General features: G+C 32.1%; 2 protein-coding genes across 2 annotated transcripts; one reads left to right on the plus strand and one right to left on the minus strand.

Moving 5' to 3' along the window:
* The first annotated feature begins 9,272 nt into the window (after positions 1–9,272).
* Positions 9,273–11,457, plus strand: LOC100819641 (pectinesterase 2). Its single transcript, XM_003521892.4, has 2 exons — positions 9,273–10,131; positions 10,600–11,457. Exons 1-2 carry the CDS (start codon positions 9,273–9,275, stop codon positions 11,274–11,276), a joined length of 1,536 nt encoding a protein of 511 aa, XP_003521940.1. The 3' UTR covers positions 11,277–11,457.
* A 1,346-nt stretch (positions 11,458–12,803) lies between these two features.
* Positions 12,804–13,475, minus strand: LOC113001254 (uncharacterized). Its single transcript, XM_026128067.1, has 2 exons — positions 13,025–13,475; positions 12,804–12,907 (listed from the first exon to the last, which is right to left on the minus strand). The coding sequence occupies exons 1-2, from the start codon at positions 13,473–13,475 to the stop codon at positions 12,804–12,806; spliced, it is 555 nt and encodes a 184-aa protein (XP_025983852.1).
* Positions 13,476–13,787: the final 312 nt, after the last annotated feature.

The raw sequence follows: 13,787 nt of genomic DNA on the forward strand, positions 1-13,787 counted from the left end.
ATGAAGATAAAATAAACTAATTAATTAAGTACAATCCGAAACTTTAAATTTGTACACTTTTATTGCATGTTTAACAAATTTATTGATTGAGTTGTCTTAGAAATTTAAGAAGAGATCATATATTCTGATGTTCATTAAAGGGTAAAGAAAAGTCAAAAGATGCGAAGTCAGAGATGCGCTCGCATTCGGTGGGAGGTCATTGAAAATGGTGTTTTGAGGCAACGTGTTTGATACTGAAGTTATAGCGTGGTTGATTTGACAATTGGCAAAGTAGAATATTGTGTATGCAAGCTACTTGTGCAATACAAGTGTTACTTGTGGAGTATAGGTGTGTGCATGCAATTGATTGAATTATAATTATAATGGCCCGGCCCAAAGTTATTCCAAGGTCTGGCTGAATATAATTTGGTTGAGAGGCTCTTATTTAGTTTGGCAATTTTTTAAAATTTTATGCATAATACGTTCTTTTAATTTTGAAAATTATAATTAGTACATCTTTAAAATAAATGATACGAGGCTAAACTAATTATTTAAGTATCAATAAATTATTGATTTGAGTAGAATTCGAAATATCTTAATTATTCTGAAGTGCTAGATGAGAGTGAACAATAATTATCGATAAAAAAAAAGACATGAACAAAGATTTATTTTTGATAGGTTTTCAATTGAAATGGCAAATGAATGAATCCAACATACGCCGAACCGAGAGAAATCTAAAGGTTGTGTAAATACAAAATTAGAGGTTCAATTTTAGTGAAGGTTTCAAATGCAAATGCATTTTTCCTTTGAATTGTAAATGTCCTGGACAATTATGATGATTCATTCCAAACAAGGTTTGTATCTGGTCAAATGGGTCTTTCATCATGGTAAAAATACACAGGTATTTTTTGTATACTTGCTTACGGATCACCTGCTGACAATGTAGATGACTATGTTTGAATTGATGAAACTACTACATTAGAATGCTTAGCGAGATTTGTAAGAGGTGTGAACCAAATACTTGGGTTGAGTACTTGAGAAGACCTAATATTAACAACAACATTCAACACCTCTACAAATAAGGGAGGTATGTGGCTTTTCAGGTACATTAGGTTTAGTTGATTGTATGTAGTAGGAATGAAAAATAATTGTCCTATAGTTTGGAAAGATCAATTTGCTCGAGGTGATCATGGTAAAGTCACAACTATACTCAAAGTAGTTGCATCACAAGACTTGTAAATTTAACATGTATTTTTTTTATGTTGCGGGTGCAAATAATGACATTAATGCCTTAAACCAACCTAATTTGTTTAATGTCATTTTGCAAGAACAAGCTCTTCAACTGTGCAATATATGGCAGATGAAATCCAATGCATGTTAGATAAGAGAAAGTCATTCACCCAATGACACTAATCAACTAGAAAGGATATCAAGTGAGCTTTTGGAGTGCTCCAATCTCAATTCACAATTATATGTGTCCTAACACTTGCTTCACACATGAATACAATGAAAGATATAATGTGTGTATGCATCATATTGCATAATATGATTGTTGAAGATGAATGACACACATACAATGATAATATTGATTATTCTTATGATCATCTTAACAATAGTATGCCAACCACCGAAGTATCTAATGGTTCTTATTTTGATTTTGAAACATATTTAAAAAGGAAAGCAATTGTGTTAAAAAAGAAAATTCATCAACAACTTCTAGCAGATTAATTTGGTAGAACACATTTGAAAACATTTCAGGCATGAGAAAAATGCAAATAAAAATTTATTTTAAATATTTATTGTTATATATATATGTATTAATTTAGTGAACCAAAAAGTAGTATATTGTATTTTTGTTATTTTTTAAATAATTAAATTTCTGAGAAACAAATTATGTTTCAAGAATTTTTTTTGGCATATTTATTCACTACTACAAAAAGATATTTAACATCGGTTTCAAAATCGATGTTGTATCTAATGATGTTGAAAGTCAAGCACTTTCAACATCGATTTTACAACCGATGTAAAAAATGCATTTTATATTGGTTATTCCTAAAATCGATATAGGAAGTAAGTCAAAAATTGTAAATCTGTCAATTACTACATCGGTTGTGGTTTTAACCAATGTAGAAAGTATCAATACAACATCGATTTTGTCTAAAACCGATATAGAAAGTGTCTTTTCTACATCGATTTTCCCTTTGATCAATGTTGTATTACCACTTTCTATATCATTTAATTACATAATCGATGTACAATGTCTTTTTTTAAAGAAAAATATGGTCTATTCTCTTTATTTCCCTCTCTATAATTTTAAAAGACACATTAAAAGCTTAAACAAAAATTGTGTTACTTTTAGCCGTGAAACAAACCAAACAAGCGATGAGAGTGAAATATAATACATATAGTTACCCGATAACCACTAGAGAAAGGGCCAAGCTAAGGGCTTGCTAAAAAGTACATTTCCCCTAACCATATTAACAACACAACACAACACAATCCTTGAATTAAGGAGTAGCCAAAAGTTAGTTCGCTCGCTACTACCAAGAACATGCAAAGAATATTATATTAAAAAGAGAAGAAACAAGAGTTCACACTAAAGCTTTCATGTCTGTAAGTTTAGCTTTCTTTTGAAAGGAGAAAAACTCTTTGACTTGGGAATCAATCACCATAAGAACAATTGCAACAACTCTAAGACTACGGCTCACACACTTTAACATCAACTCTGTTATCCTCACCTTTCTATCTAACACTTTAAGTTTTGTTCCATGGTACATTGGAACATTACCAAGACTAACACCCAAACCCAAGTACTCATTTTCCCCTTTAAGATCAACACTGAGATATACGAGAAAACAAACAAGTGAACAACCCTGAGGTGCCCATTATTATATAGTACTAGTAGAACACAAAAGCGTAATGGCTGAAAACACAACGTAGTGTGGCATGCCAAGTGGTCAAAGTTGAGAAAACAAAGAAAGCTCAGTTATTAGTACAAAGATGGGGTCATCTATTAAGGACTCTGCTGTCATTTCTGGTTCTGCATTTATTTCTAGACCATTAAATGGCAAGAAAAATGTTGTTTTAGAGCTCATTTCTCCTTTTTAGAAATAAGGATTAGTTTCTCATCCTAATATTGTGTTTGATTGATAAGGTAAGGTAAGAAGTGCCTTTAATTCTAGTCATTTAAGGACCACATGGTTCAATTTTATGGTGCCCATTGCACCATTTCTTTTGCCTAGGCCTTAACAAACGCATGGTGACTGATACTGAATCAAAGATAATTTGTGGACACCATAAATCAATTAAATTTAATTTAATACCAGTAAAAGTAAGGGATTGAAAAGAACAAAAATATAAATATAATAAGTGGTATCATATGTAAGAGATACAAAAGTTTATGGATTTTAAGAAATTCATTACATGTCCAATTAAGTGTGGTATATTTTGAACCAATTAATAACCCTAGCACATGATAAAAACTAAAATCATCATTAGATATGAAAGTAAGACTTTTTAAGTTAAATACAAGTGAAACGTTAGATTAGTATATGTGCATTTTGATCAATGAGACCTTGATAAGTTACATTGAACTTAGATCAATTGTTCCATCTTAATTTTGGTCCTAATATGTGCAAAATCCAAGTCAATGCAACTAAGTTATTGCCTAGGCACTGAAGAGCTACTCACTACTCAAAGCTAATTTTTCATTTGGCATTTCAAAACAATTGATTCAAAAAGATCAAATCTCCAATAGCCAAAGCATGAATTAGAATAAAATACATATTTATTAAATATCATCAATTCATTAGAATAAAAATATTTACACTGAAAAATTAAACTCTAATATTGATAAGAGAACAATATCTTAAAAGCACTCAAAAGGGAAGAAAACAAAAGTAGTTATTGAAAACCTTAATTATGAAGATGTTTATGCATATTACACGATAATGTGTCAAATTTTCTGTGTATCTCAAGCAAAATAGCTTTGAAACTTGGATAGAACCTAAATTACTAGTTAAAGGATAATGGATGGGACAAAACAAATAAAGAATAGAAGGAAGAGCCATCACAATGGCAATAATCTGGTAAAAAAAACTAGCTCATTTTGAGATCAAATGACTTAGATTTTGACTAGTAAGGAATTTTTGCATGAAACTAGTTTCTACAACTCTATTTTCATCAATCTCAAATCTATTTTGGTCTACATGATGTTACTCATAATGGATTCAGATTTCACCTCTCAAAACCCGTTTTCTTAAGTCATTTTGAGCCCAAAGTTGACTTGAATCTCAAATGATGTTTTATATTGTCATTAAGGAATAAAGTGGTACTACAAAGTTGAAGATTGAAGTCACAGTTTGGTTAAGTTAGAGATGTGGTGGTTTAGTGCTAACATTCTTGATAGAGCTACTCTAGAATGATATGGTATCTGAAATGTGTTTGTTTCAAATTAAAATTGAAATGCATTTTATTTATATCTTAACTTCCTGAAATTTAAGGGCTGACATAACTTGAACTTTGTTCGATTGTACAATGAGCTAAGTATTTTTAAATCTATCAAACATGTAAATTGTTAAGAATCATAAAAGGCAACAAGCATTCCATGACATTTTCACAAAGAATCAAATTTACATAAATAACCAAGACAGGATACTTGTGAATCCTAGATTCACTAAAACACCAAAGCTAAACATTGCATCCCCATCTTCCATAGCTCCTATAGATTTCATGGCCTTCATCTCAAAATTATCCTCTATTGGAGAGGGCTTTGATGTCATTGCTTACAGAATTCGTCTCTGTTGCTCTTCCTTGACAACTATGCATTCCCGGTCCTATAAATGTACCATCATTATAGAGTTAGTCTATACACTTGACACACACAAATACACTCACACAAAGATATTATTGTTAAAAACCATGTTTAAAGATTACCAATAGAGCTTAGTCCTCTTCAGGGTCAATAGCTTCCTCATTTTCATCACTATGAAACCGTTCTGGTGAAAATGATTCATCTGTAGATTGGACTATACAATAAAGATAAAGCAAATATCAACGTGAAATTTGGAACGGAAGAAGCATATAAACTAACAGTAGCCAAAGGCTTTATGCCTTTATCATAATTTTAAGTATCTTCCTTAGAGTTTCTAACTTGAGCATCTTCTAATTTATCTGCATAATAACATAGCAAATAGTATCAACAATTGGTTAAAAATTACAAATATTCATTTAAAGGTAAGATGTATCCTTTATTAGATTAAATGATAGCATCATTATATCACTCAATCATATAATTTAGAATTGCAAAATCCCCATAGATTTGACAACTTTGATGATTAACGAATCTCACTATAATTTTGTAATTCCAAAATAATTCCTTTAGGTAAAAACATTTTTCAGAGAAAATTATGCAATTTTATTCTCATAATTCACGAACATTTCATGACATTCTAATAAACCGCAGCACCACAATTATAACTTTGCTAATAATTCAAGAACATCAGCACAATCATAACATTTCACAGCATTCTCACGGCCAATTAAAAAATTGATCCATAGCACCCAATGAATGGTTATTGCACCTTCTTACGAATAAATTGCGGTGCATGTGAATAAAAAACAACACATATCAAATTCGAACGAAAAAGTAATCAAAGTAAATGGAGAAAATATTATCCCTAACCTGGCTCTGATACCAATTGTTAGCAAAATTATACTTTCATGTATAATTTCTTTAATTCAATATACAAGAAATTACACTACAAGATCTTAGATAACATATTTCTCACTATTATTATAATCTAAATTTCATAAGAGGATTTAGAAGACTTATCTAAATCCATCGTGCAAAACTCTTGATGTAGAGATCCTTGATTTTGGCATTTTCTTCTTTGATTTTATAGTGTTTTTTCTCACCCTTTTAGAAACAACAGAACGTCAATTTTTAAAGAGAGAGGGAGACAACGTTTAAAACTTCTTTTTTCAAAACATTTTTCCTTAATGCCAAAATTTAACCTTAATGAAGTGAGAAGAGATAGATTTATTTTAATAATTGAAAAATAATCCCCAATGATTTTAATATAATTTTAAGTCTAACAATCATCACATAAGACAATCTTTTCATTAAAATAATTTCATAATTACATGAACCAATATTAGATTAAATAATCTAACATCCTTTTGTTGATGAATTATTCAAACAACCAAATATCTATTATACCATCCTTCATCTAATTACAAAATCTAGTATAGTAAATCAGACAAGCATTCTCCTAAAACACAATACAATTTTCCGCAAAGTTTTCCAAATAATTTGTTATGTTCTTAAAGAAACTAAGGTTTTAATTTTTAACATTATTCCATCAATAGAATCCATCATGTAGGAACCTCAACTAGTATTCCATCAATAATTAATTGGTTTCTGAGAAGTTTCATGCTTATATTTGCATATATACCAACATTTTAACTCCAAAACTACCTACAATCCACTCTCTAGAAAAATAGAATGCTTTAAAACTATATGCATGAGTTACTGACACATGTCTGAAAAATTTATCACTTATGGGAACATGAAACAAGTCCAAAAAAATAATTACATAAAACAAATCAAAACCATACATTATCACTTATGGTAACGTGAAACGAGTCCATAAATTGACAAATACTTGAGATGTGAACATTGAACAGTAACGATTCTACCATTTTTCATAAAACAAACTTCCCTTCCTATGTCTCCAACTCCTTTGTAAAATAACAGAGATAAGAAAATATGAGAGGAGCAACAAAGGGAAAAGGGACAAAAACTTTACCTGTGATAGTATATGAACCTTAGGGTGGGAACAACATGTTCGGTGACAAGGTCTCTTAATTTCTGAGGATAAACTGAGACACGATGCCACTGAATGGTAGAGCGATTGGCATAGTCCTTAGGGTTCTTGTTAAACCCTAATAGAAAATCAACCCTTCCTAATAGAGCAAACCCTTCCTAATAGGGGATTAATGAAGCAATGGAAAGATAAATACTAGCAGTAACGCTAACCTTATGCTCCTCAAACCCATTATCGCACACAGAAACACCCACCATAACAACACTAAGCATAACGATAATGGTGCTGAGATCGTGTGGCGGAATGACCTTCATGGCCCTGTGGAGGTTCTCCAAGGCGTTGTTGTACTGCTCCTTGCAATCCCCAAGCACTACGGTGATCTTCGACGATGCCTTCATGTTCTTGGCGACAAAGAAGATGGTGAAGTTGGCCTAGTAGGAGTAGGCTTTGATGGCCGCCTTATTGTTGTGCAAGATATACAAACACTCATTTATTTTAAACACCCTATTAACATATTTCATTTCTCTCTATCGATCTTCTTTTTTATTAAAAGGAGGTCCAAGCCAGTCCTATATCCTATAATACCTATATTTTTTTTCTCTCTCTAAGTATTTTATAGCATAATGAATGTTCATAAAACATTTTTCTTCATTCTTTCAATAAAAAGTTGGTAGTGTTTTTAAAGTCTTGATGTGATAACTTGGAACCCAAACAAAATAATTTAAGAGCCAATAGTAGAATTTACTATTGTGGATACTCTAAGGTCAACGATGACCATAAAGTGAAACTCAACATGTTATTTTTTTGACACTCATTTGTCCTTATGTAGGAGATACTACCTTGAGTAGTGCTATCAACTATAAGTCATTTTTGAATTTCTACATTTTATAAGTATAAATAATTGATGTAAAAAAACATTTTCTATAAATATTAACAATGGTTTTAATGTAAAAAAAAGTATTTTCTACACTGGTTACATGCATGCAATCGATGTAGAAAGTTAAAATTCTTAACATCTATTAAGTACCATTATCAAACTAATAAATAATTAATTATATCAATCATTTAAGATACTGCACCGACGCTTCCTTATTTTCCATTTTTAAGGTAAAATACGTTTTTAATTTTTTTTATTTTAGATAAAAATTAATATTAATTAGTCTCCGTAGTTTAACTCTAATCAATTTAAACTGTAAAAAAACTTTGAACAATTTATAACCGCTAGAAAAATATTGGTTTTTGTCTCTCCTTACACACGTTTTTCATCATGAGAAACCATTATTTTTTCAAGAAATAAATCAATCAAATTGATGAAAGTTAACATTTGAATATTAAACTCAAATTTGACCGAAAGTATAAAACATATTGTATCCTTTTTTTTTTTTATATAAATTTGTTACAGTGATAACCAAAAAAAGCATTAGATTCATCCGTTTCGCAAAGGCTGGCTGCAACTTGACCCTATAATTTGCCTTTTCCAGTTCCAAACATGGCAACAAAATTGTCCGTTGTTTTAAGCTTTGAACATAGATTTATATTGTAAGGTGATCAATTCAGTTGGTGTCCCTAATAATCTAAGTCCGAATCAACTAATTATGAACAAGTGGCACTGGATTTTGAAGTCTTAAACTTCTTAGGCTGCGTTTTATTTGAATTTCAAATCATATTATTCCTTTCTTCGTAAATGCTTGCAAACTTTTTTACTTTAGGATAAATTCTACGACTTTTTTTTATTTATATATTTATATTTTTGAGCAAATGAATATAACATTAAAAAACCAATATTTTTTCTTTGGCAATTGATCATCATCCATAGGAGTAAAATATGGTCTGAAAGTCAATATTTATAGGGAAGAAAAAGAAACGGTTAGGAATGAAATTTTTATCTCTTATTATTCACTTTGAAAGTACATATCATAAAATAGTATATAAAAATATGAACTAAAGTTATCCCAAATAGTATGGAATTTGGTGTGTTGTGATATCCTTCGGAATACAATAATTAAAATACGGTAAACAAATCAACTCCTTGTAAAAAAAAAAAAAAGACAATACTTACAGAATCCAAACAATATATTATTATTTAAAAAGAAAAAGAAAACTTTTGGAAGAGTCAATTTTCATTACAGTAGTAGAAACGAAGGGAGACAATTATTTTGAATCCTCCATCACTTTCAAATGCATGCATGGTGAAGGTAAAAAAACATAAGCACAAACTACGAAAACTGCTAGTACGTAGTTAATATTATATAATACAAAAGAAAAATGCAAAAGCAAAATCGAAAATGATTTGGAAAAGCACAAAGTTTCGTGCCTCCTGCTAACAACTTCTCGCCATGCATTCTCTATAAATAGACACCAAATCTACGACATGAAACTCCATCCATCCTACGATCATTCATTTCCAATTATCAAAGATTTTTCAAGTAAGATAATAAAACCAAAAATTGAAATTAACCAGAAACCATGATAGCCTTTCGCTTATTCCTAGCACTATCACTTCCTTTCTTTCTCTCTTCTTTCGTTTCTAGTTATTCTTGGAATGACGTTAAACTTTGGTGTAGCCAAACCCCAAACCCTGAACCATGTGAGTATTTCCTGAGCAATAACCCCACTCACCAATACAAACCCATCAAGCAAAAATCCGAGTTTTTCAAACTTTCATTGCAACTTGCTCAAGAACGTGCACTAAATGGCCACGCAAACACTCTTTCACTTGGTTCAAAATGCCGTAACCCACGTGAAACCGCTGCTTGGGCTGATTGTGTTGAGCTTTATGAACAAACCATTCGTAAACTCAACAAAACCCTAGACCCTAGCACCAAGTTCTCCCAAGTTGATACCCAAACATGGCTCAGCACAGCTCTCACTAACCTTGAGACATGCAAAGCCGGGTTCTATGAGCTTGGTGTTCAAGACTATGTTCTACCTCTGATGTCTAACAATGTTACCAAGTTGTTGAGCAACACCTTGGCACTTAACAAGGTTGAATATGAAGAACCAAGTTACAAAGATGGGTTCCCAACATGGGTGAAGCCAGGTGATAGAAGGCTGTTGCAAGCTTCTTCTCCAGCTTCTAAGGCTAATGTAGTTGTGGCAAAAGATGGCTCTGGAAAGTACACAACAGTGAGTGAAGCTGTAAATGCTGCACCCAAGAGTAACAGTGGAAGGTATGTGATATATGTGAAGGGAGGGATATACGATGAACAAGTTGAGATCAAAGCAAATAACATAATGTTGGTGGGAGATGGTATTGGGAAGACCATAATCACAAGTAGCAAAAGCGTTGGAGGGGGCACCACAACCTTCCGTTCAGCCACTGTTGGTAAGCTAATAAACTTTTCTGACTAACTCATCTTCTTTAATATCCATCTCTTAGGACAGTTTGGGTGGATAAGCTTATCGAGAAACACTTTTATGAGAAAAAAAAGTAGTTCTTCTTAAATTCAAATTAATTTGTAAAAATTCTTTTATCTTTTAAAGAAGAGCACCAGACCAATTTGGATATAAGATTAAAAGTTCTTTTTGAGTGTTTCCTCTACTGAAAAAAAATTCCATATATAAATAAGCTCTCAAACACACTTTTGGTTTGTATCCAAACAACAGGAAAATTTCTACAAATTAACACTTATGTATAAATTAGAGTTAAGTTATAAAAAAATTCATTTTATTCTTTTTTACTCTCTCAAAAGTGCTTCTGGATAACCTTACTTAAATAGACCATTGATGATGGAAAATGAAATAATAAATTATCCAAGGATCAAGCATTTGATAGAATATATGATTTTTGCAGCTGTTGTTGGAGATGGGTTTATAACACAAGACATCACATTTAGAAACACTGCCGGTGCAACAAACCACCAAGCTGTTGCATTGCGTTCTGGATCAGACCTATCAGTATTTTACAGATGCAGTTTTGAAGGTTACCAAGACACACTATATGTGTACTCCGATAGACAATTCTATAGAGAGTGTGATATATACGGCACAGTTGACTTCATCTTTGGTAATGCTGCTGTTGTGTTCCAAAACTGTAACATTTATGCAAGAAACCCTCCAAACAAAGTTAACACAATCACTGCTCAAGGAAGAACCGATCCAAACCAGAACACTGGCATTTCCATTCACAATTCAAAGGTTACTGCTGCCTCGGACTTGATGGGGGTTAGGACTTACCTTGGAAGGCCTTGGCAACAGTATTCAAGAACAGTTTTCATGAAAACTTATCTTGATAGTTTGATCAATCCAGAGGGTTGGTTGGAGTGGAGTGGTAACTTTGCATTAAGTACTTTGTACTATGGAGAATACATGAACACAGGACCAGGTTCCTCAACAGCAAACCGTGTTAATTGGTTGGGTTATCATGTCATTACAAGTGCTTCTGAAGCCTCAAAATTCACTGTTGGGAATTTTATTGCTGGAAACTCATGGTTGCCTGCCACCAGTGTGCCTTTCACCTCTGGTCTTTGAATTTTATTATTTGTCATCTCTTGATTTGTAGTTTGATTAAATAGTTTCATTTCTTTTAATTTTGTTTACTTTTTTTTTTATAATTTATGAATGTTGTCCAAGTGATTACAATTTGAAAGCATATTTTATTTTGATGGATAAATAAATATCATTTAGTTGGATTGATTTCATTTTTTGCTGGTTATTATCTATCGATGCACATGTACATTCTTTAATTTATGTCATGTTTTATAATTCCTTTAATTTGCCCAACTTAAGTATTCTACAGGCCATTTTATAATATAACGTATTTCATACCAATAAGAATTAGACACAATCAGTAAATAGTTAGATTCTTTAAACATGTTGATAAACATCAATTTTTCTGCTCATGCATATGAATAATAAGACTTCGACAAGGGTCGATTTTCTGATCTGCATATTGAATATGATGCATAGTAAAAATTATACAAAGAAAATTAGTCTAAATAAGTTGCAAGAGAAGTCAACTGAAAGTTGAAAACAGCCCTTTCCTGTCACCAATCTATAAAGTCTCTGACCCTCTGTCAAAATTTATGAAATTGATTTTTGAACACCCAATAAGAAAGTGCTGTTGACCCAGTGTTTGTAATTTGCGAGCGTTATAAATTTTCACCAAAGTCTTTGAGCCTATTAAAAGTTAAAAGTTAAAACATAAAAGAAAAAATAAGTGTAAATAAGTTACTCATACTCATTTACTGTGTTTAAAGTTGTTAAAAAAATAATCAATTTTTTGAATTTTATAAAAAATATCAGTAATTTTTGTAAGATATTCTTTTATCTCTAATTAAATAGTATTTATATCCCTTTACCTTAATAACAACAAATTCTCATTAATAATAAAAAATTAATTTATAAATTTGATGAATTAGGATCTTTTTACTTCATCATCTAATTAATTGTATCTGATATTACTTGTGAAAAAATAAATAATTTTTGGAATTAATTAATAATATAAATATATAAATAAATACTAGTAACTTATGAATTTTTTATGAGAATTAAAAAAAACTATTATATTAAAACATGAAGTATTGATTTAGAATAATTTAAAAAAATATTAAATGTAATGTTTATTAATTTTATAAAATGACATTTTAAAATATATTTTTTAAAATGACTTATATTTTAATTTTGGAACGGTCGGAGTATTGTAGAAATGGAGTTATTGTTAAAAATAACCCACAATGTCACTATTACTAAAGTTTTTTTATCCAAACCTCATAAAAAATTGAAGAAAAAAAAAATACTTGGACACAAAATAAAAAGTATTTGTTATGGGGCACAAGTAACAGGAGGAGGGAATTCAAAGAATGCTAAAGGAAAAAGATAATTGAGATAAATCTGGATGTCATTTTTATTCCACTTTCTATTACATTTATACTACTAATGATAACTAATCCGGTTATAATAGAATGGAAATGATAAAAACTTGTTTATTTTGCTTTTGTAGTAACGACTTGAATTGCAAATGGAAATGAGGCACGTGCTGTATTGAGCTCACTAAGTCTATGCATAATCTTTGAGGTAATTGGGCTTCTTAATGGTTCTCCTTGGCCTGTTGATATTATTTTCCTCTGGTATGTTGTCTGGTGTGGCCTCTCGTGTGTTATCTGATATAGGAGTTATGCTATCAACACCCTCATATCCAAAAACAACCTTGTCCTCAAGGTTGTGTGAAACTCGCAAATCATCCCAACGCTCCTAGGAGTTATCTTCCGGTGCCAAACCTTCCCATTGGACTAGGACCAGTTTGTCCAAAGGAGAGACGGAAGTATCCCAATTCCAATTGAGAAAGGAGAGTGGGACCAAAAGAGGGTGGTCATCCGCGGTGGATGGAGGAAGCCGAGCTGGGGTCTCAAGTACTGGTCCTAGATGTGGCTTCAGAAGGGAAACGTGGAATACTGGATGAATCCGGGATGACGCCAGTAAATGCAACTTGTACGCAACGGGTCTGATACGTTCCGCCACCTGAAAAGGGCCAAAATATCGTTTTGATAATTTGGTATGAGCCTGGGCCACAAATGTTTGGCAATGCGGACGAAGCTTGACGTAAACCCAATCTCCCAAAGAAAATTGAACATCCTGACGATGCTTGTTTGCGGTGAGTTTCATGGCCTCTTGAGCTTTGCGTAACCGGCGTTGTAGAACAACGTGCAAAATATCTCTGTCTGTCAACATTGTATCAATAGCTTCCACTGAGGAGGTGCCCTATAAATAATGAGGGATAGACGGGGGAGGTTTGCCGTAAATCACTTGGAATGGAGTCACGCCGGTGCTAGAGTGGATGGTCGTGTTGTAAGACCATTCTGCAAGTGCTAAGAATTTGGTCCATTGAGATGGCCGATGATGGACATATGAACGAAGGTATTGTTCCAAGACGCGGTTGAGGACCTCCGTTTGGCCATCCGTTTGTGGGTGGTACGCGGTACTCAGTTGGATTTTGGTGCCACTCAATTGAAACAACTCATGCCAGAAGTTGCTGACAAAAAT

The sequence above is a fragment of the Glycine max genome, chromosome 3 (assembly GCF_000004515.6).
Source record: "Glycine max cultivar Williams 82 chromosome 3, Glycine_max_v4.0, whole genome shotgun sequence".
Classification (NCBI taxonomy): domain Eukaryota; kingdom Viridiplantae; phylum Streptophyta; class Magnoliopsida; order Fabales; family Fabaceae; genus Glycine; species Glycine max.

Excerpts from the sequence above, each read along its gene's own strand:
- LOC100819641 (XM_003521892.4), top strand. The coding sequence starts at position 9,273 with ATGATAGCCTTTCGCTTATTCCTAGCACTATCACTTCCTTTCTTTCTC. Across the intron at positions 10,132-10,599 it reads CTTCCGTTCAGCCACTGTTG|CTGTTGTTGGAGATGGGTTT; the intron begins GTAAGCTAATAA and ends TGATTTTTGCAG.
- LOC113001254 (XM_026128067.1), bottom strand. The coding sequence starts at position 13,475 with ATGTTGACAGACAGAGATATTTTGCACGTTGTTCTACAACGCCGGTTA. Across the intron at positions 12,908-13,024 it reads GGTCCTAGTCCAATGGGAAG|ATAACACACGAGAGGCCACA; the intron begins GTTTGGCACCGG and ends CTCCTATATCAG.